This window comes from Suricata suricatta, chromosome 11, assembly GCF_006229205.1.
Source record: "Suricata suricatta isolate VVHF042 chromosome 11, meerkat_22Aug2017_6uvM2_HiC, whole genome shotgun sequence".
In the NCBI taxonomy this organism is placed as follows: domain Eukaryota; kingdom Metazoa; phylum Chordata; class Mammalia; order Carnivora; family Herpestidae; genus Suricata; species Suricata suricatta.
The window spans coordinates 370,185-394,015 of NC_043710.1; the positions used below are offsets into that span (position 1 = coordinate 370,185).

At 59.0% G+C, this 23,831-nt stretch overlaps 1 protein-coding gene across 3 annotated transcripts in view; it reads left to right on the forward strand.

The window, feature by feature from the left end:
• Positions 1–23,831, forward strand: part of PHRF1 (PHD and ring finger domains 1) — a 29,041-nt gene that overhangs the window by 283 nt on the left and 4,927 nt on the right. The window contains exons 2-14 of one of the 3 annotated variants that reach the window (XM_029914935.1): positions 175–332; positions 4,053–4,168; positions 4,530–4,637; positions 8,439–8,662; positions 11,425–11,508; positions 12,948–13,066; positions 16,184–16,281; positions 16,481–16,656; positions 17,472–17,601; positions 21,035–21,162; positions 22,221–22,402; positions 22,692–22,811; positions 23,313–23,467. In XM_029914935.1, coding sequence (XP_029770795.1) covers positions 4,075–4,168; positions 4,530–4,637; positions 8,439–8,662; positions 11,425–11,508; positions 12,948–13,066; positions 16,184–16,281; positions 16,481–16,656; positions 17,472–17,601; positions 21,035–21,162; positions 22,221–22,402; positions 22,692–22,811; positions 23,313–23,467 — 1,618 coding nt within the window. In that variant the 5' untranslated portion in view covers positions 175–332; positions 4,053–4,074. The remainder of the gene's footprint in view (positions 1–174; positions 333–4,052; positions 4,169–4,529; positions 4,638–8,438; positions 8,663–11,424; positions 11,509–12,947; positions 13,067–16,183; positions 16,282–16,480; positions 16,657–17,471; positions 17,602–21,034; positions 21,163–22,220; positions 22,403–22,691; positions 22,812–23,312; positions 23,468–23,831) is intronic. The other 2 variants (XM_029914936.1, XM_029914937.1) reach the window with 2 other exon arrangements.

A 23,831-nucleotide genomic window follows, 5' to 3' on the forward strand; every position in this document is an offset into this window, starting at 1 on the left:
TCGCGCCGAGCCTGCGCGGCCTCTCGGTCTGCCGGCGGGTTTCCGGGGTGGCCGCCTCCGGTCCCCTGCCGCGGGGAGCGCACCCCGCCCTGTCTGACGGTCCCACCCCCCAAACCCCGCGCTGCCGCTCTACCCTCTGAGTGAGGTGTGACCTTTTGCCCAACTCGTTTCCAGCTCCCGGTCGTCACTGCTTTCGTCGGCTTCGTCTCGGTTTTGGCGGTCCGAGTGGTTCGCGGGATGGTTTCCTGTTAACTCACGTAGTCTACCCAACAACCCCCGGAGTAGGGATCATCCTTCCTCTTCTACAAGTGAGCCGAGCCGAGCCTGGAGAGGTTAAGTAACTTGCCAGCGGCGCCCAGCTGCGGAGCGCGCTGCCGGAGCGCCGGGTTAGCGCACCCCGGGACTTGGGGCGGCGCTCTCTTTAGCGGAGCTCGTGTCACCCCTTTGTCAGGGTAGGAGGTTGCATACCGTTCTGGCGTCTGCCTGGTGCGCCACCTTGTAGCCAGCGGTCATACGGGTAGAACGTGAGGCCCAGGTGAGGTTTGACTTGGGACGCAGCATACCGACCCTGGCCCAGGGCCACTGGCAGGCTTTGTGTTTATGGGGGAAATGTGCAGTCCTAATAACAGCTGGCACCTTCCAGTGCATTCTCTGCACCGGGCCAGTGGCAGGGCTCTGACAGGGCGAGCTTGGCTTTAGTCCTCTCTGGCCCCCCAACATGGACCCTCGGTGGCCGTCTCAGCCCCTGCAAAGACCTTGATGGGCCCTAGCTTTTTCACTTCTGTTGCAGTTTACAGTTCTGACGTCTTGTGTTCGCTGGCAGACAATGAGTAGAGAATGACAGGCCTGGCCCGGTGTGAAATGTTGGAACTGGCAGCCTTCCCCGGGGCCTGGCGATGGGCACTCTAGGTTCTGGTCTTGGTCCAGGTGCCAGTTACCACTGAAGCTCTTTTGCTTCCTTAGGAACGGTTGGAATTGTAGGTGCTTTGGGTCTCTTCATTTGAAAAGAAACGAATACTCCTTCTGGTTTAACTGTTCCCTCTCGATGCTCTAAGTCTAGAGGTTGAGCAGGAGAACCCCAGAGCACGTCCAGCAGCCGGGAGGGGCTGTGGGCCTTCCTGTGAAATGGCTTCCTGGCCTGTCGTCTGGAGCACAGGGGCAGAGGTGGGGATGGTGAATCTGGGCAGGCATGTCTGAGCCGGGGCTGCTGGTGAGCCAGTAGGTCCTAAGCTGGGGGTCCCCACTCACAGAGTTCTGACTGCAGTGTTCCCGACAGGGAAAGGACTGCTAGGGGTCTCTAGTTGTGGTGTCTTCCTTGGTACTTGCACAGGTGCTTGCTCTGGAAAGTACTTTCAGAGGCTCCCTGGGTTTTTTTTTTCCCCTGGGTCCTGCCAGCAGTGAACTGTCGCATGATAGAACCAGAACTGACAGTTCCCAGCCTTGTAATCGCCGCTCTCCTGCTGCCCTGATAGAGCTTCTTCTCCCCAGCTGTGGTGGAGGGGCACGAGGCCACGGGACTGAACCCCACGGGGGCAGGGACTCGGGGATTAGACCCCGTTCCCGGGCTGGCATTTCTGGCAAGCCCCCATGTGCCAAACTGCGTCATGGCATTGCTGGCCTCTTCGGGCAGCCCTCTGAGGTAGGCCTTGCCCCGCCCATTACAGGTGGGCCTAGGTCTCCGTGCCCCAGAGAAGCCGGGTTACCTGTTCTTCCTTTGATCTGCTGCTGTGTAACGCGTCATAGGCTAAGGGTTTGTCCTAAAAACTGTCCTCAGCTGTGCTCTGTTGTGTCTTTGGTGGCCTCAGGGGTTAAATTTTCTGGTGTCTGTAGGATTCACTGGCAGGTCTCTGTGTGATGGTACAGTTGACCCTTGAACAACACAGGGTTTGGGGTGCAGATCCCCACACAGTCAATTCCATGTTTGACTTTGGACTCTGAAGACTTTGTTGTTGATAGTCTGCCATTGACTGGAAGCCTTACCGGTCACAGAAACCACTGATTGACACCTGTGTTCTGTATGATACAGGTTGTGGTCTTAGAAAGTAAGTACACAAAAAATGCTGCCGAGGAAATCCTGAGGAAGGAAAACACGTTTACGGTCCTATGCTTCCCAAAGCGGTGTCACGTGTCGATGGCCCCATGCGCTTCAAACTCATGTGGTTTGAGGGCCAGCTGCAGTCACCCCCCCTTGTGGGGCAGGCGAGGGAGCCGCACGCGGCAGGGGCAGGTGGGTGCTGGAGCAGCCGCCCCAGGATGACATGGAGTCCACGTGTAGGAGCGGTCACAACCGTGGTCAGACCGTTCTAGGTCCTCTCCCCTGAGCCCTGAAGCCACTGTACCCGTAGGAGACAGGGCATCCTCCCAGGACAGTGGCTTTGTCGTGCCCCTTCGTCTGTGTGCCTCTAGCAGGAGTCATGGCCAGGACTTGCAGGACAGGCTGGGTCCCTGCTGTGTTGCTGAGTCACCAAGGATTCAGACCCTTAGTTGAGTGCGACCATGGCTCATTTTCTTCACCTTAGAGCACTAAGTACAAGAAAGGTGGTAACGTTAGGGGGCTAAATAGATTTCCAGGTGGAAGCAATATAAAGCAGTTGATAGGTTCATCATGTAAATATGCCCTTGCTATTTTAGGGGACATTATCCTAGAATCTTGGGCTTTGTAAGGGAAGCTAGGCGCTCCGGAATCTGAACCAGGCCTTAGCCCCACCGGGAGATTGTTCTCTGGGAGCATCTGTCAAAGGTGGTGGTGAGAGCCCCTCTCCTGGCCGCCATAATGGGTGTAGAGCCCTTGGTGAGTGGCCCTCGGCCCATGGGAGAGAAGGCTGCATGTGGGGTCCGCGAACGGGAACGTTGCCCGGCTCTCGGGCATGCTGGCCCAACCCGTCTTCCTCTCCTCTGCCCTCCGGTCTTCTTCGTGACCCCTTTTCTCTGACCATGGAGAGTGGGTTTGCCCAAAGCACACTGCAGAGGGAGAGTTTTCTTCATTATGTCTTAGAGAGTTAGGTGGGTCCTCTCAGAGTCATCTGGGAAATGTCGTGAGTGCATTGTTGAGAAAGGAGCCCTTATTTGGGGTCTGCAAGGTTGGAGGCCTGGTAAAGGAGGTGCATTGTGCATTTGTGAGGTTATCTGTCTAGATCTTCTGTGTCATCTTTGTGGCGGTCTTGCAGAGTGGGCAGGACAGGTGTCCCCGCTTGGAGATCAAGAGCCCCGGAGCAAGTGGACATGGCGTCTGAGTGGTGGGGCCCCACCTCTGTGCCCGTGCTGCTGTTGGCCAGTTCCGTCTCAGCAGTGCCCCGTGGATACACTTAGGGTGAGGTCAGATGAGCCTTGGCTGACTCGCAGCCTCCCTGTGGTGGTCTGGTGAGCTGAGGTTGGGCTGGCTAGCTTTGGCTGAGAGTGACAGGGTAGGGGAGTACAGGAAGAGGGTCCTGTTAGTCATCTCGTTCCATCTGGCACCTCCCACCACCCTGCATTGAAAACCGTGCTTTGCCTCAGCTTGTGATAAGCCATCTCATTGTGCCTGGTGTCAGGATTCCTCAGGAGAGTTAAGGTGTTGTAGGTGCCCGACTGTACAAAAATGTTGCCAGACTGAAGGTACATCAGGTCCATTACAAATTGAGATTTGACTTGGAAGTGAGATTTGACTTTTCGCCTTTGTAGATGCAGTCAGTGTCTTTTTTTATATCTTTGTGGTTAGAATTGCTTTGTTACTTTGCTTTTGTTCCTAACTTGAAAGAGAGAGAACCTTAAGCCAAACTTCCTGCTGAACGTGAAGCCTAAATGGGAATGGACGTGAAGCCCGACGTGGGGCTCGATCCCACCCCCCTGGGTCGTGACCCGAGCTGAAAGCAAGAGTCGGATGCCCAACTGACAGCCCCCACGTATCCCTAGTTGTTTTGTTTTCTGTCTCCCGGCTTGGCTTCCGTGTCTTACAAGTGAACACACGTCACCAGGTCATGATGTGCAGCAAGTGACTGGAGACCTTTGGGTTGCAGAAGGGGAGTGTTGCATCCTGGGACAATTGGGAATCATTTGACTCTGGTTAATTTCAGAGCCAAACGCCAATGTCTAGCGATGGATGACGACAGCCTGGACGAGCTTGTGGACCGAAGCCCAGGGCCAGATGGACACTCGCGACTCAGCCCCGCTGCCCTGGCCAGCAGTGCTGGTGAGCCCATCGCCTGCTCCTTCCGCGGAGGCCGGCGAGCAGGTGGCCCTGGCTTGCCCCTCTCAGGGTTGTTGGCTCTGGGAGAGCTGGAGTTCCCTTTGGAGCATTTTCTACATGTGTTAATTTCAACTCTGTCTTTTTAAAGTTATTCTTGCCTTTAAGTTGCATTAGCGATACATTTGTTTATCTCCCCCTCAGCCGGACTCCCTGGCCCTACCTGGTCAGCCACCACTGGTCCCGCTAGTCCCTTTGGCCGGCGCCTCTGGGTACCTCTGTGCAGCTCTGAGCCAGCCCTTGCTTTTTGCTGCCTTAACTGTGTGACACTTACCCTGGGCTTGCGTCTTCCTCCTTTTCGCCTTAGAAGACAGCAGCGACGGGAGCAGTGGCAGCTCTGAGGATGACACGGGCAGCGAGCGCAGCTGCAGCACCGACGGGGAGGACGAGGAGGGCGGCCTGGAGGACCGATCTGGTGAGGGCACCAGCGTTCGAGCAGCTTCCTGGGGACAGGGAAAGCGGTTCCCAAGGCGCTGTTAGCGGAGTCGATGCCTCGACCACACTGGCCGGCTGCGGGCTGGGGAGACTCGGTAGAGGCTCCTCGGCCGGTTTGTCTGGCCTGCAGTCCCCGCGGTGGGCCCTCGCCTTCCGCTGCGGCAGCAGCTTGCTCTTGTTGTCATCCTCTGCTGCAGAGTTCAGTTTGACAACATGGCTTCACAGGCCTCTTCTCTGCTGACGGCAGGAGATTCAAAAGTCTAAGATGGTGGAGCGCCATGAAGGAGGGTCTTTCCAGGGAGAGCGCACAGGGTGGACTTGCTGGCGTACTGAGCGGAAGGCTCTTGGGGGCCCGAGCCCCCACACCCGCAGGTACAGGGCAGAGTGAGCCGAGGCGAGGGGTGCTGTGGCCCGGGGCCGCCTGGCCAGGACCCTCAACAGGTCAGTGGCGTCATCTGTGGCTTGTTCTTGTTCTGACCAGAGTCCCTGAGAGAGCTGGCAAATGTGCGAAGTGACTTCATTAAGGAATTCCCAGCACAGGCGTGCTGGTTGGCACGTGTGCCCTTCAACTTCTGCACAGGAAATGCTGCTCTAAGGGACACTGGTTAGGCCGACAGCGCCTCCTTCGCCATCCTTTTTAGCTGCCCTGGCTGTGCATGGCCCACAGGGCCCCAGGCTGGACCACCCTGTCCAAGACCAGCTGTGCTCACTTTCCTCAGAGGGAGGGCACACGTGGCACTCTGCTGATAGGGTGCTGGACTTTGGAAGTTTGGCTAATGGCTGCTTTTTTTTTTTTTTGGCATAGTCATTAAGTCAGGAAAGCCATGGTCTTAAAGCAAATACCATGATTTGTGTATTTGACTCTGCCTCCTGTGGTTGTTAGTGTTAGAATGTTCCAGAAAGGGAATCCTTCATGTTTTGGACAGTGCTCATGAGGGAACAGGACTGAAATAGCATGAGCCAGTGTGAGTTTGCAACTTTGTATCAATGATACGCTCTTCCAGAGTTAGGTTTTTTAAATTAGGTTTTATTTGTTTATTTTGAGAGAGAGCAAGAGCACTAGCTGGGGAAGGGGCAGAGAGAGGACAGAACCAGGACGCTGGACTTGAACCCACAAACCGAGAGAGATCATGACCAGAGCTGAAATCAAGAGCTGGACGCTTGATCAGCTGAGCCACCCAGGCACCCCCGGAGTTAGGTTTTAAATACTGTACGCAGGGACCTGTACGCAGGGATGTGAAATCCTGCCTGGGTTTTCAGGTCATGAATTCGCTTCTTCTGCTTATCCCCCAAGATTGAGTGGGGGTGTTATGCTTACCCTGCAGCCGGTTTTGGGCGCACACACTTGGCATTGGCAGCGCTGGAGCCAGGAGACAGTCTGAGGGACTGTTGGAGGCCAGAGAATCTGGGCGGGGCCTGAGAGCACAGAAGTCAGCTCAGCTGGGGTTCCTGAGCTTCCCACTTAGCATCAGGCATGGTGACATAAAGAAGCAGTTGAGGGGTGCCTGGGTGGCTCAGTTAAGTGGTCCACTTCGGCTCAGGCCATGATCTCTCGGCTCATGGGTTTGAGCCCTGTGTCGGGTTCTGTGCTGACAGCTCGGAGCCTGGATCCTGCTTCAGAGTCTGTGTCTCCTTCTCTCTGCCCTTCTCCTGCTCATGCTCTGTCTCTCTGTCTCTCAAAAATAAACACACATTAAAAAAAAAAAACAGTCGTGCTAAGTGTAATACGTGCCAAGCTGAGCTGGGGCCCAAAGGGCAGGAAGGAGGCAGACGCAGCCACCGGGCCTGCGGGCGGCGAGGCGCCGCAGGAAGGGAGGCCACGGGACCCCGGGTGTGGCTGGCGGGCCTGGAAGCCTCCCTGCACACGCTTCAGTCTTTGCAGCATATAAGGTGCTCGTGTGGGAAGTGCTGTCAGACCTCGAGAAGGGAGTTTCCGATGAGGGTGTTTCCTGCACCCCTACGGGCCGTCCCTTCCCAGGGGCCCTCTTGTAGTAGTCACTTTACTTGCTCTAGTATTTGTTCCTGAAAATCACTAGCATGATTGCTGTCTCCTGAGTTTCCAACTGTAAGTATTATTTGCCTAAGTCTTACCGAAAAACCTGAGGCCTTAGGGCTCTGATCTGTGGCCTCAGCCCCGATCCCCAGGCTCACATGCTCCGCAGGGAGCTGTCACGGATGAGGGAGCGTGAGTCACCATGGCTGGCCCAGGGCGTAGCCCCAGGGCGCCCCGTCTCCTCCAGTGGACGTGCTCTTCTCGGAGACCTGCGCTCTTCAGCGCCCGGGTTTCCAGGCCTGCTGCGCAGCCAGGCTGGCGCCTGCATCGGCACCATCCTTGATTTGTTCCCCCATCTAGTCGGGAGCGTCTCCGGCAAGCAGCCCCTGAGACAGGCTGAGCAGAGATGGGCGGCTTCGGGCCTCACACACCCGCACAAGTCTGTCCGCCCTCCTCAGCGGCGGTCACTGTCCCTGAGACTTCAGAGGCGTCGCTCGCTGAGCCGAGGTGCCGCACGAGGTCCAGGCGGCCCTCAGATGGACGATTCTTGTGCCTCTGGGACTTCAGTGGGAAGACCCGATCACCTGGCCCCAGCCTGCTTCTGCTTTCTTGGCCCTTTAGCAAAGCGGGAACGCTGAGCAAAGTCCATTTTCATGCAGCCTCTCACCAGGCCTTTTCCAAAAATTTTGTGCATACTAATTTCATTGGGTTTTCCTCCCTCCCTCCCTCCTTCCCTTCCTTCCTTTTTGCCATGTGACGAGTTGTCACGAACCTGGCAGCTCAGGACAGTGCGCACCTTACCTCTGTGTTTCTGGGGCCAGCTGTCCAGGTGTGGGCTGCTGGTCCTTCGCTAGGGACTCACCAGCTGACGTCAAGGGGTCACAGGGTCACGATTCCCACCGAGCCTCAGGTGGAGGGCTGACGTCCTGGTTTCTGGCCGGCTGCCGCCTGGGGCCTGTCCTCACCTCGTCGAGGCCTCCCTTCGTGGGCACTTCGCGTCAGCAGTTAGCTTGCTTCCACGCCTGCCAGGAGCACATCCCTCTGACTCCCTTCTCTGCAGCCAGCCGGGGAACATGGCTGTCGAAGGAGCCACATGATTAGGTTCCCTCCGCCATGCAGAGGGAATTGAGCCACTCGCTGTGTCCACACTGAAGTGGATTGGATGGGGTGGAGTGCTGGGGGCTTGTGAGGACCCTGCCTGCCACACCTCTGGTGCCAGTGGACCTGGGTCTCTCCTTCAGTGGAGTTTGGGAGGGAGAGAAAACGAAACGCATGTGTCCACTGCTGCGCTGATCTCAAAAGTGCCTCCTCCTCTGCTGGTCAAGTCCCAGCCTCAGAATTGATCAGAACCGTCAGGCCAAATTGCCTCGTTAAGAATCTATGTTCTCTACATCCCCAGAGAATAAAACAAGAGGCCTATAAGAGAGGTCTCAGAGGTAGATGATTTGTTAACATCACGTTTCGAGAAAGGCTTTGGGGGCACGTGGCACCGTCTGGAGGCTGCTGTGCCGAGGAGGGCTGCCTTGGGGAACCCAGTTGTCAGGTGGGGGTGGCCTCGGGGAGCCTGCCCTGATCATGAGGGTTCTGATTCTGCTCCAGAGGAGGGCGAGTGGAGCTGGCACGTCATATCCCCTTAGCTTGGACACAGTGTGAGGTGAGGGGCCCAGGGGTGGTCACACCCGGCAGGGCTGCTGAAAAGGGATTTGGAAACACACTTTCCCGAGTGCAGTTGTGGCCTGGTTCCTTGTAGTGTACCAGTTCACGAAGTTGTGTTCCTTCTTCCTCAAGGTTCTGAAGACTCTGAAGAAGAAGGAAGAGAAGGAGGTGGTATGGAAACACTAGCGGCAGTGGTGGACACTCAGGGGGAGTTGGAAGCCAATGGCGCATTTAATTCTGATGACGATTCGGAGAGCTGCCCCATCTGCCTCAACGCTTTCCGGGACCAGGCCCTGGGGACCCCGGAGAGCTGTGCCCATTATTTCTGCCTGGACTGTATCGTGGAGTGGTCCAAGGTGAGCAGGGCTCCGAGGCTCTTCCTGCAGAACGGCCTCTCTCTGTTTCTTTACTTGGTTTTTAATTAAGTTTATTTGGGGCGGGGAACAGAGAGACAGAACCCCGGGCAGGCTCCACACTATTAGTGCAGCCCGCGACCTATGAGATCATGATCTGAGCTGACGTCAAGAGTCAGAGGCTCCACCGACTGAGCCACCTGGTCAGCCCCCTCTCCATTTATAAGTGACCCTGTCAGTCGCTGGCCTTTTGCTGGGTGGTTCTCTCTGTTCTACAGTAGAAATCGGAGTCACAGGGTTAGGTCCTAGCCTGGTCTTTGCTTTGTTGGTGTGCTGTGGAGGTTGCTGATAAAGCTCACTGTGGGGTGGTATGCTTGAGCATTGGATGAGGAGGCAGGAGAGAGGATTATATATGGGTCCGTATCCCTTGGGGACCTGTCTGCAGAAACCCTGAATGACCTAGGGGCAGTCTGTGGCCAGCAGAGTCAGCCTCATATGCTGTGGCCCCACAAGGTGGGATCATCTCATAGATGCAGAGAAAGCATCCGGTTCACTTTGGCCCTGAGTCATGATAACCAGCAGTAAAGGGAGCCATTCTTAAAACAGATGAAGAGAATTTATCAGAAGGATGCAGTATATTTCATGATGAACTCTTTCTTACTTACTAAACTTTTTATCGTGAAAAATTTCAAAGAAGTAGAATAGTACAGGAGGAGTGGTGTGCGCCCCCAGCCCCCATCTTCAAGACCCGTTAAGTCTGCTTTCCATGCTCTGTCTCCCCGTCCACCGCCTGTCATTTCGCCAGCGGGGATGCGGCGTGAAGGTGGCAGGTCTCCAAGCCACCACCTCACTCAGCCGGATTAACGGTAACACGTAGCCTGTGACCCCGGCCCTGCACCCCCTTCCCCCGGAGAGCTCAGAGCACCTGCGTGTGGGGGTTTGTGTGGCCCTCATACCACCGGCTCTGCTTTGTGCTGCTGGATCCGTCGCCCACGTTAGATCAAGGTTTAGGTTTTCGTGGCCAGCAGAGCCTTGTAAATCGAGGAACACAACAGGGTGTGGGTTGTCTGTCTCCTGGTCGATGGTGTTCTGAATTACTACAAGGAGAAAACAAAGGTATTAGTATTGTGTCGGAAAAGTTTTTACTTACAAATAACTTACTGATAGAGATGTTTTACCAACGGGCTGTTGTAATGTGGCGTTCAGCAAGCCGGCCAGACACGAGATTAACACAGATTAAAAGTGACAGGACACGTAGGGGTCCTGAGAACACATGAGACCTTTCAAGAGCTTTTCTAGAACCATTGAGACTGACTGAAGAAAGCGCTTTCTGGAAGGGAAATCCCACCTCAGAGAGATGGCAGCGGTGGTAGACGTCCGTGGCCGTCCTAAGCGGAGCATCAGAGCCTAGCAGGCTCGTAGAGGTTCGTAGAGGGGACAAAGAAAACGCCAAGGATTGGCGGTCCTTTTGAAAGAGCGCAGCCATGTACTGGATGTTAAGATCATAGAACTGTAGCATACCAGTGTTGGTCTGAGAGTGGAGACCGGGCCCCAGGAGCGCGGCGGGGGCCTGTGGGGATGGCCACACCGAGGACAGTGGGTGGCATCTCACTGAGGGGAGGGGGCTCTCCGGGCGTGCACGACAGATGGAGAGAGAGAAGGCCGCTCGCGCCCCGCACACAACGCCGCCTGGACTCTGGATCGGAAGTTAGCAAGCGGTGCTCGGAAGCCTTCGTGGGACGATGCAGGCAGCTCTCAGGACGGGGAAGGAGTCTTAGCGGGAACAGTCAGATGTGTTTACACGTGGGCACTGAGCACAGGTGTTCTTGGGAGTGTGGTGCCACCGTGAGATGCCACCACGGGTGCCAGAAGGTCACACCGGAGACCCGGGAGGATGGGAGCCCTTGTACCTCCCAGATTGGGGGGGGGTGGCATCCAGCCACACGGCTCACACACTGTTGACCTGGGCGCCGGCGAGAGGCCGAGAGCATCTGCACGGCCCGTCGCCTGTGCGGGCAGCTTCCCTTCGCCTGCCGCGTGGGCGCCGCACGGGGACCGGCGACCGTTCAGCCCCACCTGCTGGTGGAGAGCGGCGGCGGCGTGGACAGCCCCAGCCTGTCCTCGGGTCAGGCCAGGGGAGCAGAGAGGGGGCGGGGAATTGGAGGGCTTGGGTGCCGACCACACAGATGTAAATTTGTCAGAACTCATCGAGATAGACGTGTAAAAAGGACGCCTGTCATTGTGCAGGATGTAGGTGATAGAGGCGTTTTAGAACCAGGAACTCTGTGTGCCCAAATAGTAAAGATTGGGAACGCTTGAAGAGCGGCCACGCTACGTGAGGAAGTACCAGCGTTTACGAGGAAACACGGGTGACCTCGCACGGGCATGTGTGAGAACTGGTAAAGGCTCCGAACCACAGCCCGGAGGGAGGGGCTGCAGAACGGCCGGTGACCCGGCTGGAGGCTGGCCCAGGGCCCCTGCACCCGCCTCGGCGCCTGGCACTCAGCAGGTTCGTGGCGCGCGCGTGTGCTCGGCCAGCCTGCCTCCCCCGTCCCCAGCAGGAGAGCAGCTCTGCAAGGCAGGCACCTATCTCTTGTCTTCTGTGCTCTGCTCCCAGCAACTCGGCCTGGGGCACGTAGACCGTGTAAATCTGATTTTCAGTGTAGCACAAATTTTTCGCTTCTAAGGGAATTTTTTTGTTTTGAGTATGGTGTTAATCATGAAAGTGATTCTAAAGATGCTGATGCAATTTTTATTTCTTACAGAATGCCAATTCGTGTCCAGTTGATCGAATTATATTTAAATGCATCTGCATTCGAGCTCGGTTTGGCGGTAAAGTCTTGAAGAAGGTACGTGTCGACGCCGTGCTAGAGACACCCTCCCCATGCTTCATCGTGTCTGTCCCTGTTCGTTGGGAGAACAAGCTCTCACAAGTCCAGTTGCTCTCCTGAAGTGAGTGAATATTGGCTAAGAGCATCTGAGAAACCGCGGAACTGTCCTCGGGAGCCCCCGAGCCCGAGGAGTGGCCGGAAGGGGGGCTGCCACCTTGGCTGCGGGCTGCACAGAGGCCGCGTCTCTCCCTTCCTGCCCCTGCTCCCACAAGCCTCGTTTTCAGCCACGACAGCCACGGGGGAGGTCCGGGGGAGGACGCCCGTTGTCTCGGGTCTCAGGACCCCTGGGCAGGGGTGGGGCCGAGTGTGAGGAGGGCTGGGGACAGGAAGTGGTCCACCTTTGTTCTTCAGTGCCCGCTGCTGTGGCTTCTGCTCCGCGGCTCGGGAGAGGCCTGAAGGGCCCGTTCTGTCTTCTGTTGTTGAGCGGCCTGCGGAGCCTCAGACACACGCCTCCGACATGCGTCCTGCGGCCGTAGACCTGTTTAATTTACAGTGCGCGTGGGGACTTGGTGCTCTGTGTGCAGGTTTCTCGTGGGCTGGGCTGGAGGGGGCGGCTCTGCTTCTGCCCACTTGGGCCCGTCACCTGTGCTAGACACTGCTCTCCTTCCCTGGAACCTGGGCCTCTGTTTCCATGAAGATGATCTTCATGCCCCTGGGGTATCAGCCAAGCAGGTGGGCCCTGAGGCCTTCCCGTGTGTGGGCGTGGTGGGGGGCCCAGGGGCCACACGAGCTAGCGCAGTTGGAGAAGATTGGAGAGTGACTCCAAGTCCAGTGCGGACAATGCAGGCGGCTGGGAAGGACCTGGGTCCCCCCCCACCCCCACCCGACCCTGGAATAAAGGCAGCGTGAGTGCTCCGGTGTGTGGCCTGGGGGCCGTCGCGGACGAAGCACGGAGGCCGTAGTCTGTGGCTCTGGGGAGATGGGCGGGGGGTGGGGGTGGGGGTGGCGTCCTGTTGGAAGATAGTGTCTAAAGACCTGGCGCGTCTTGGGACTTGGATCACCAGACGGTCGTGCCTCCACACCTGCCTGTAGAGGGCTGCTTGCCGTGCGCTGCAGCTCGCTGGGCCACCGCCTTCCTGGCACCTGCACCTGCGCCTCCACGGGCCTCGAGAGAATAAAGGCCTCCTGCTTGTATCCCGCTTCCCTCCTCTCTCCAGTGCCACTGCCCCGGGGGACCTTTCTGCGGGTCATCCTTCGTTTCCTGGTGAATTCGTCGTTTTCTCTCGGCTGACTGCCCGCGCGTGGTTGCTGTGTGCATTTTGCCCCGGGGCCTCCGGGGCCCATGGAGCACGCGTGGGCATCGAGAAGCTGCTCGGCGGGCTCCGCGTCAGCCCAGCAGCCACACCTCGGGTTCAGGCTCTGCCTGCCGTGTGACCGGTGGCCTTTTCTGCTTTCAGATTCCAGTGGAGAACGCCGGAGCTGGGCAGGATGCGGAGGAAGACCCCACGTTTTGCGAGGTGTGCGGCAGGAGCGACCGGGAGGACCGTCTGCTGCTGTGCGATGGCTGTGACGCGGGGTGAGCGTGGGCGCCTCCCTGTGGCTTCTCAGGCGGAGGAGGCCGTGGTGCCCCCAGTCCCCGCGAGCCCACCTCTGAGACCGAGTGAAGTCTCGGGGAAGTCCCTGGGGCTGCTGTCCTGCGCTTCCACCCGTGGAGCTTCTCGGCGATGCTCAGGGAGGCCACGCCTCTGGAATTCGGAACAGTGGCTCCCAGGCCGCTGCTTGGTGACCCGCAGGCCTCCCAGGCTCCCTTATTCCGCAGCTTATACCCTCTGCCCGTTCCCCCAGGGTATTCTGAGGCGACTCACAAAGACACATGTCATGCATCAAGATTGAGGAAGGGTGAGGGACATATGAGAAATCGGGGTTGAGGGCCCAGAGGAGGACTCGGGCAGGATCCCGGCTTTCTGTGAGGGCGGGTGACCCTGTGTCCAACAGGCCCTGGCTCCTGGGAGCCCTTCCTTGGCCTCCTCCCAGCACATTCCTCTTCTCAGTGAGCCATCGCTAGGTGTCTAAGGAATTTCTCTTCTCTAAGGCTGTGGTAGGAGGGCTGTGGAAACCTCTCCTTTGGGGCACAAGTAGCAGGGAGGGAATCCTGGTGGGCCGGCAGGCCTGGAACTTTCTCCTGGGTAACAGGTAGCACTTTTGAGGGCTGGGCTGAGAGGCATCAGGAGCCAAGAAGTGTCCAGCCCTGGGGCTCAGAGCTGGCCCTAGAGGCATGGAGCGTGTGTCCTTCAACCCCTTGCCAGGGCCTGCCTGCCCGGTGCTTCCCTCCCCAGACAGAGGCCGTGTGCCTGTATTTTCCTAAGGCGCCCGCCAGGGGCCTCCCCCTCCAGTCCCTCCTCTCGGCTCACACACACGGTCTGCTCTCCCCACAAGGCTCTGCCTGCATGCCTGCGGGCTGAATGATACAGTGGGGGTCGCTGGGGGTCGCCGTGTCTTCTGGCCCCCGCTCACTGGTTGCTGTGAGTCTGGGGGACAGAAGAGTGGTGCCTTGGGTGACGGGCGGAGCCAGGGCCCTCTGTCAGGGCAGTGCAGGCAGGAAGCTGAAGAAACACGTTCTCGTGAGGACCCGGGCCAAGAGGGTAGCTTAGTCAGCACTCAGTACTCTACTCACACCTGAAAAACAGATTCTTTCCCTCTGTGTTTGCGGCCATTCTGAGCATGTGAAGGGCAGGCCTAGGACAGCCGGCTGCTGCAGGAGAGGCCCTTTGAGGTGAGAAGGCCTGCCTGTGGCCCTTGTCACCAGCCCTGCCTTTGCAGCCCCTGGCCCCCCAGCCGAGTACTAAACGTGTTTGCCTTCTGTGGGCCTTGAGGGCGGTGCTCAAAGTGCATAAAACTTCTATGGATCGAAAACACTGGAACTACTAAGTGTAGATCTTACATGTTCAGACGTCCTCAAGCTGTTAACATTTGTAGTCTGCTCAGTTTTTTCTTTAACGTTTATTTACTTTGGAGAGAGACAGCCAGAGTGCGAGTTGCGGAGGAGCAGAAAAAGAGGGACAGAATCCGAAGCAGCTCCAGGCTCTGAGCTGGCAGCACAGGGCCCGATGTGGGGCTCGAACCCATGAACCATGAGGTCATGACCTGAGCTGAAGTCAGACACTTCACCAACGGAGTCACCCAGGCCCCCCTGCAGTCTGCTCAATTTTTGTAACACTTATTTTCTAACTTAAAAATCAAGTCTGAAATTCTTCCACTGTTCTGAAAATGGAATCATAAGGCTTTTTTTAATAGATGATGGGAATATGCTAGATTCTTCCACTGCTACAGGAAAAAAGATGAAGACCATCTCTGATTTTTTTAAGCTGTCTACTTAACATGAGGTTCAGCCAGCAGAGACCAGTAGTCATGCAGCCAGGGCTGGCCTTGCTGGGTGGGCGGTCCGTTCTCTGGCTGCGGCTGCCGGGCCAGGCAGTGCCCCCCCCGCCCCCCCCAGCGAGTCCCCTGCTGGCCTACCCCGCGGGGTGACTGCTGGGCCCCTAGACGACACACACCGGCGGCCCCTGCTGGAGGCCCTGAGCGCGTGTGAGAACGTGGGTGACCCATGCTGCATGTGTGGATTCTGCATGGGATTTTGTTTCTGAGACCATGAGGGGGGTTCTGCTGAGGGTGGAACCTACTTGGGGCTTTGGGTGCTGCCTAGGGCTTCGTGCTGGCCTGGGTTACGTTCCAGGAGGAGCCCCACCCCTTCCGTCCCTGTGGGCCTCGTGGGGTCCTGGCGAGGGGTTCACGGAGGGAGGCTTTCCGTCTGGCTCCTGGCTCCTGGGTCTTCGTGTGTCTGCACCGTGAGCAGCATGTGGTCATTAAGCGAGCTGAGTCTGTGCTCAGGTCTGCGGGGATTTAGCAGGGTGTCTGCACGGGTGTTTGCTTGGCTCAGGGCTGTCTGGGGTCTTGGGGTGCGTTTGGAGAAGGCTGCCGTGCCAGCAGTGACTCTTCCCAAAGCGCTCGCCGTGAAGACTGGATAGAAGCAGTTGGAAAACCGGGGTTGGGCAACATTTCCATTTGCTTTCAGCAGACAGACCCTCCCCCTCCCCCGAGCCCCTCCGACTGGGTTATGAAGTGTAAGGTGTCAACATTTGAAACTCTTGGGGCTGCTGAGTGAGGGTGGGGTAGGAGAAGGGCAAGCCGCCCTCTGCCAACCAGAGGTGAGCCTCCAGGCACAAGCGGGCACAAGGCCCCTGCCACCGTCATCTGCGGAGCCCCCAGAGGACGCAGCGGCCCTGGGTCAAGTGGTCACTTTCTTAGCTCGGTTCCTCCACATGGTGCGTCTCCCCTGTGGGGCCCAGCTTCCGTCAGGGCCTGCTGGGTGAGCAGAGATGCCCGGCCTGCCCGTGGAAGGACTGCGGGAGAATTCAGAGCCCAGGGTCTCCCATCAGTGCGTGTGGGCTCCCGGTGGCCCGCGCCATGGCCCCCCCCCCCCGGGTGGGTTCTGGGCCCCACCCTCCTGACCTCATTTAATCCCTCCCCACCCCCTGCTTCCCCAGAGGCCCCACGTCCAGGTTCCTTCTCGGGACACAGCTCGGCCTGCAGCAGGGTGTGTGGCGGCCGTGGAGCACGTTTGGATGCGGTTCTGCGGCTCACTTAGTCGCAGCAGGGGGCCTGACGCCTGGTTGCCACACTGTTGTTCCCGCAGGTACCACATGGAGTGTTTGGACCCTCCTCTCCAGGAGGTGCCGGTGGATGAGTGGTTCTGTCCTGAATGTGCTGCCCCTGGAGCTGCTCCCGCCGCTGGTAATGCCTGGCTCTCGGGCAGGGGGCATTGGGGAGCCTCTGGTCTCCTGGGAGCACCGCCTCCCTCAGGCCAGGAGTGCTGGGGGGCGGGGGCGGGGGGTGCGGCTCGGTCTTGTGGGAGAACTTGCAGGGCTCTCTCGGAGTGCAGCCGGGGCACTGTGGCAACCCCACATCAGTCCAGGGTTGTCTTTCTTCCCAGATGCAGGTCCTGTGAGCGAGGAGGAGGTCTCCCTACTCTTGGCCGACGTGGTGCCCACCACCAGCCGGCTTCGGCCTCACACAGGGAGGACCCGTGCCATTGCCAGGACACGGCAGAGCGAGAGAGTCCGAGCGACCGTGAACCGGAATCGGATCTCCACCGCCAGAAGAATCCAGGTGGGCACGTATGGCGCTGTGGCTGCTGGTCCCGCTGCGGGGCCACTCCTGGCTCAGCCCCTCTGGGCACGAACCCCCTGTCTTGGTGTACCTTGGCTGCCCAAATGCTCTGGGCAGCAGGTGCGTGGAGGGCTGCAGGGGGCAGGGTGGGGCCTTCAAGGGCAATGCTGTGCACCTCAGGGCGCTGTGTCGGCCCCCGCAGCCTGAGGGCGCAGGAGCGGAGAGCTGGCCTGTGAACGCCCACAGCCCGCAGGGAGGCTCCCGGCCTCCCTCCGGCGCGTCCAGTGTTGCGTCCCTGCAGCCACACCAGCCGGGGGCGGCGAGGCCTCTCGGGCCGGGGTGCTCACCCAAGGGGGGGGCGTCAGCTGATGGGAAGGGTTTGGAGGGCTTTGTGGGGGCTTGCACCCCATGCCCTCCTCACAGATGCCTGTAGCCCCTCCTCACCCGCTCCTGTCTCCACCTGGTGCCCTGCGTCTGGCTGCGGTTTTCCTGTCTGTCTCCCGATCCCGCTCTCTCTGGTCCCGTCTGTGCCGTGTGGCTCTGCACCGGCTCGGTGCGCTGCCTTGTCCGGCACTGGATGAGCCATTCGCCCCTTACCGTCTGCTTGGCCCTTGTTCTGTATTCTCGCCCTGCACTCGCCTCTCAGGAGGGCCTCCCGAGCCCCGCTTCCAGGCGGCAGCCGTCCGGCTTCTGCAGTTAGCCTGCTGGGGGTGGGGACGGGGCTGGCCCTCGAGGGCACCCAGGTGGGGCGCAGCAGGCTGCGTGAGCAGCCTGAGGGCGATCACCCAGCTGACGGCACCCTCCTTCCCGTGTAGCATGTCCCGAGGTACCTCATGTCCTCTCTGCTGGACGAGACCATCGAGGCTGTCGCTGCTGGGCTGAGCACTGCCGTGTACCAGCGCCCCATGGCACCCCGAGTCCCTGCGAAACGCAGGAGAAGAGCAGGTAAGCCCAGGCGCGCTGGTTCCGTGAGGGCCACACGCTCGCCCCCAGGAGCGTCCATCGGAGCTGCTTCTGCCGTCATCACGTGGTCTCTTCAAGTAGCAGAAACATGGGGCGCCTGAGGGGCTCAGTCGGTTAAGCGTCCAGCTTCGGCTCAGGTCACCATCTCCCGGTCCGTGGGTTTGAGCCCTGCGTCGGGTTCTGTGCTGACAGCTTAGAGCCTGGAGCTGCTTCAGATTCTGTGTGTCTCTCTCTCTCTGCCCCTCCCCTGTTCTCGCTGTCGGTCGCTCTCTTTCTCTCTCTCTCTCTCACAAATAAAACATTAAAAAAAACAAACGCCACATGGACATTCCATGGGTCACCTGGGTCCCGTCCACGTCACCCTGCCAAGCTCTCTGTGCACATCAGGGCCAATTGGCCTCCGTGACCTTGGATAGGAAGCTTCTGGAGGACTTTGTGGCAGAATTGCCTTTTCTCCCCCTCAATGCCACAGTACACCAGGAGGACCCAGATTCTGGGCTTCGGCGTTGGGGAGTAATTAGAATGATTAATTCAGTGTTTCTTGCTATGTCCTCTGCGCTCTGGGTTCCGTGGTTGGTGCTGAGCTCCCGCAGGGAGCTTTCCTTCTCCCCCTCGGTTACAGTGAACCAGTGTGGCCTCATGGACTCCGGGTTTATCCAGGAGCTTCTGATCCGAGGTCTCTCAAGGTCAGCTTTATTGAGAGAGCGCGGTGAGTGCGTCCACCCTGTCTGCTTCTAGGCTGACAGACTAATGTCCAGCCCGCGTGGGCCTGCCTGGCCCAGCCAGTGCCCCTCCCAGCCCCAGCCTGGCAGCCCTGGCGTCCTCAGCACCCGCCGTCAGTTTTGCCTGTTTTCAGACTTCACGTAACAAGGCCTTTACGAGGTGCTGAGTGTGTGGTCCGGCCTCTCGTTTGGCGCGTGCGTGGTTGTGTGCGCCAGTGCCTGGCTGGCCTCTGCTTGTTGAGGGATCTCCGCGTGACCCGGAAAGGCCGCGGTTGGTTTCTCCCCTTTCCTGTGGAGGGTCAGTTTCGCGTTCTAATCGGGGCCATGACGGACAAGGACGCGGAGTTCTGCCTGCTCTTGCACCACTCGCCTGCGGGCAGGCTTTCGTTTCTCTGGGACCAGCACAGACCTGACTTCTGGCTCGCTGGGTACATGTGCATTCAGGGTCACGGGGCACTGTGTACCCCTGTTGGGCAGCCTGAGAGCGGGGTGCTGCGTGCTCTGGCCAGGGCCGGGAACGGTTGGTGTGCATCCTCACCACGCCAGTCCGCCTTCTTGTGACTCGGGGTGTCGGACGTGCCCCACGTCGGGGCAGAGACGCGGTGCTGTGTGTGGCCTCTCCCCCCTCCACCAGAGCAAACTGAGCTCCACGAGAGGTCGCTGCCAGCGCCTGCTCATCGGCCCTTTCCAGTGGAGGGAGCTGGGGGGGGTCCATGCTGAGGTCGTACGGGTCTTGAGTAAGGCCTCGGGGTTACAGAGGTTTCCCTGGGTCTTCTCCAGTCGGAAACCCGACTCCTGGGGCCAGCACGTGCTGCTCACCCCTTCTCCAGGGTTGTGCCGGCGCTGGGAGGCGGGACTGCAGGGCCGTTCCCCCGCCCCCCACGCACTGAGCTCCTGGCCACCCTGGCCCGTGACACTGCGTCAGGGCAGCCGAGTAGATCTGTGCTGGGTTGTCCCTCTCTGCTGTGTTGTGGTTGTATTTTGGTGGCTTTGGTAGTGAGTTTTTCATGCGTCTTGCAGACGTCTGTCAAAGCTGTGGAAGCACTGGGAGGAACGGAGAGAGTCCGCGCGTAGCCAGCCTGCTGCTGGGCCCTGGCCTCCCCCGCTCCGCCCCTCGCTCCCCTGCTCCCTCCCATGTGCCCTGGAAGCACCTCCTTCATGGCTTTCTCTGTATCTTCCTTCTCTTTTTCCCTTTTTAAATCCTTTTCCTGTTTTAAAATTATTACTTTTTATTACTTTTTTAATATTTTTATTTATTTTTGAGAGAGAAATAGATAGCATGAGTTGGGGAGGAATGGGGGGGGCGGGGGGACACAATTTGAAGCGGGCTCCAGGCTCCAAGCTGTCAGCACAGAGCCTGACGCAGGGCTTGAACTCATGAACCTTGAGATCATGACCTGAGCAGAAGTCAGATGCTTATGAGAGAGAGACAGAGAGCACAAGGTGGGGAGGGGCAGAGAAAGAGAGGGAGACACAGGATACTAGAAGGCTCCAGGCTCTGAACATTCAGCACAGAATCCCAGGCGGGGCTCAAACACACAAACGGTGAGATCATGACCTGAGCTAAAGTCAGCACTCAACCAACTTGAGCCGCCCAGGCGCCCATGTGTTTTTTTCCTCTTAATTTAAGCACAGTATTGTTATACCTAAGAAGGGAAACAGTAATTTCTTAACGCAGTGAAATAATCTGTTAGTGTTGAAGGTTCTGATTGTGTCATAAGTGTGGTAGAATTTTTAAAAATAGTATATTTGGATCCAGAGCCGAACAAGATCCATGTCGCAGTGGCAGCGGTGCTGGGAAGGGTCTCTGTGTCGTCTCTGTGGTGGGAGCACCAGGTCGCCGTGGGCGCGGTCCTCCTGCCTGCCACCTGGGGGCGGGGCTGCGGGCCACTTAGCTGTTTGCATGTTGGCCCCCCCCCCCCCGGGGCGGCAGGGACCTCGGGTCTGGCCATGGCCTCTGGGCTCCGCATCAGACCCGCGCTCCCACCGCGGAAGGCGCCGACGGGCTTTCCTCCTCCGCTGGCTGCTCCCACTCCTGTGGTTTTATGGACAAAGCACGTGAAGGCCTCGGCTTGTTTCCTTTATTGATCGGCTCTCAGAACCGGCGAGAGGCGAGCAGCCTCCTCCAGCAGAGTCACAGGGGGATGTTAGCGCCGTCGTGAACTCAGGGATTTAGATATATTCGATGTGTTTTAACAGCAGAGGTCATGGGGGCCAGTCCCTCTGTCTCCTTAGACTCCCCGCCTTCCAGGCTGAGACCCCTATGGCTTTCCAGGGGGTACTGGGTGCCTAGAACTAGGGTCCTCCGAGCCCGTGGTGGTGCCCCTGAGGGGACAGACTGGCCGGAAGCCTGGGTGTTGGTGCACTTTACTGTCTAGGACGTGGTAGTAGACCTGTGTGGCAGTCTTTAAGTCTCTTGAGAGAGTTCTCTGGGTTAGACCAAGCACATATAGACCTAGGGTTGTTTCATTTTACTAACTTGATTATCAGAGTTTTGTTGTTTTTCTCCCATTTAGATTTGTTTCATAATGATGTAAAATAATTACTGGTTACAAAAGATTAACGGATCAGCGCAGACTCCAGAGTCACACTCTGGTCCCTGCTCTGCGCTGTGCTCCCTCTCCGGCCCCTCCGTGGGGCGGGGGCTTCGGGGCAACAGCGAGGCACAGACGCTCGATGTCCTCTCTCTGTAGGAAGACGGAAGAGGGTGTCGGGAAGAAAGAAGACCCAGTCCAGGTCATCCGTGAAGAGCAGGGGCTCCGGGACGAGGTCTAAGAAACGTCAGGGTCGTGCCAAGAAGAGAAAAGGGAAAAAGTTAAAGGTAGCCTCTTGGATAGCAGGTGTCGGGGCTCTCGGAAGAAGCTTCCTTTCTGAGTTTACTTAGAGATTCACTGATAAAAATGAACGTTTTTCTGCAGCAGAGATTAAAGATGGGGCTGGGACAGGAGTTTTGCCAGGACCGTTTGGAGCCAGGAGCCCTGAGGGGTTGTGTGCAGCTCCGGGCACCCCGGGGGTGGGCCCTGTGGCGTGCAGAGGGGCAGACAGGCCGGTGGGTAGGGAGACGAGTGGGTCCCCTGTGGACGCCATCCACTTCAGGCCGTGCCTCGTACCCCCTCACTTGTCTGCCACGGGCCTTCTGAGTACTCGCGCCTCCCCCCCCCACATACCCCCCTTCCCCGTGTGTGCACACCTCCCCCCCAGCATGCCCCCTCCGTGCGTGCACCCCCCCCCCCCGGTTGCACAGCCTGCACTGTGCGCCCTGCCCGGCGGCTCGTGGTCCTTCTCCAGCTCCCGGCTGCACAGTTCAAATACTCCGGTTCGTGACACCTGAAAAGCTCAGTTGGCCATTGTTCAAGTGCTTTCTGCCTCCAAATGTGGGCTTCGCCCCGCCAGCATAACGCTCGTGCGGTGCACTCATGCAGACATACGCGTTAGTCTTCAGCGGAGCGCTGGGACGCTGCGGTGGCGGTCCCCAGGCAGGACCGCTGGAGGGACGGGAAGGTGGGAGGTGGCCGCACGTGACTGTTGGCATCCCTCCCTCCTGCTGTGCGCGTGCCGGCTCTCTGGCTCAGTGCCCTTCCCGCCCTGAGCGGGGCCTGACCGCACCTCTCTGTCCCCCTGCCAGGACGCCCCAGGGGCCAGTGCTTGGGGCGGGGCACCTGTCCCCGCAGCCCTCCGCAGGCGGGCATCACCTGGGCGGTGGTTTTTCAGCACGTGGGTTGGGGGTGTCGGGATGTAGTCCTCAGCTCTGAGGGGTTATCGCCGACTCAGCTTTGGTTCGGTGTTTACTCAGTCCTGCGTGTGGGGCGCACGCTGGCCCCTGGACTGGCGTCTCTGAGCCTCATTCGCCGTTCTTGTCTTTTTGTGACTTTGCTTCAGACTGAAGCCACAGCTCGGTCCCGCATTGCACGGACACTGGGCCTCCGGGGTCCGGTCCGCGGGGCCTGTATCCCGTCGGTGCACAAGCCAGCGGACCCGTCTCTGGGGCTGATGCGTGCGGACATTGGAGTAGCCTCTCTGTCGCTCTTTGGGGACCCCTATGAGCTGGACCCCTTTGACAGGTAACCACAAGGGGGACTTCCCCCGTCTCTTCGCGGACAGTGGGCCTCAGATCCCCCGTTTGTAAAGCAAGGCTGATGGTTCCGGAGTCTCTGTCCTCAGACCCCCCTGGCAGTGCACACAAGGGTCACTGTAGGTCCTCAGCCCCCACCGCTGCCGACACGAAGCTGTCGTGTGGGTCCCGTGTTGGGTTTTGGGGCACAGGTGCTGCCACGTATGCGAGTGAAGAGGGGGGTGTCTCCCGGGCCTTCCATGGGGGTCACCGCTCCTCTGGCCGTGTGCTCTCTCCAGCAGCGAGGAGCAGGCTGCAGACCCCCCTTCCCCTCTGAGCGCCAAGAGAAGGGCTCTGTCCCAGTCAGCACTGCGGTCTCACCGGCCCGTGGCCAGGCCCGTGGCCATGGGGCTCTCCAGGTATGTGCCAGCAGGGGCAGGGGTCCTGGGGTGGGGACACAGCCCTGTGGGGGCGGGCACGCCTCCTCTCCTGGGGGCCCTCCCCTGGCGGTTTGTCGGGGACGTGCTGTAGTCAAGGGCACGAGCAGCAGGAGGTGGGCCGCAGGTGTTGGAGGCTGCTGCTTGCCTCTGCACGCCCGTCTCTGCCACGGAGCTACTGTCCAGTGCGGCCACCCCCGGCTGGGCTGCTTCCTTCTGCTTCGCTCCTGATTTAAAAAAAAAAAAACCAAACCAACGAAACCAGTAAATAGCCTGCCTGTTGGCAGTTGGGGCCGGAACACCAAATGACTTCACCTCCGGACAGCCTGCTTGCTTGTCTGTCAGAGCTGCTGGGGGTGGTGGTCTTACGCCCTCTCCACGCTGGGGTCTGGCAGGCGGCTTCTTATAAGCATGGCAGCGAGACCCCGGGGGGCGGCAGGGGCCAGAGGGGACCCGGAGGCAGCCGTGGGTCCGCACCTGCAGGAGGAGCGTTCCTGCCGCAGCGCCCGAACCAGAGGTGGACGAGGCGCCCGTGCCCGACCTGCTGGGGAGCATCCTGTCCGGCCAGAGCCTCCTGATGATGAACGGCGCGGACATCACCATCCACCGGGACGGCTCCCTCAGCGCCAAAAAGGCAGGTGAGGAGACCTCTGCGCAGCGCCCTGCGGCCCGCCCTCCCTGCCTCGGCGCCCTGGGAGGCCGAGAGGGGCACGCGACCCGTTGGTTCCTGGCTTCCGATGAGACCAATGAATTAAAATTTGTTTCCTGCTCAAAATGTACCTGAAATGGTAGTTTCCTACGAGAAGTAGTGCTAACTTGACGTCGCTTTCTGAACGGAGTTTGCAGGCCGAGAGGTCAGGTGGTGGTGGGGTCTCCAGGCAGCCCGCAGACCCTGCGTGGGCGTGACGCAGCTGCCTCGCTCTCACAGAGCCACAGAACCAGCTGTGTAACGGGCGTGGGTGCTCCCCAGTGGCCGGCGAGCGCCGCTCGTGGGTGCAGCCA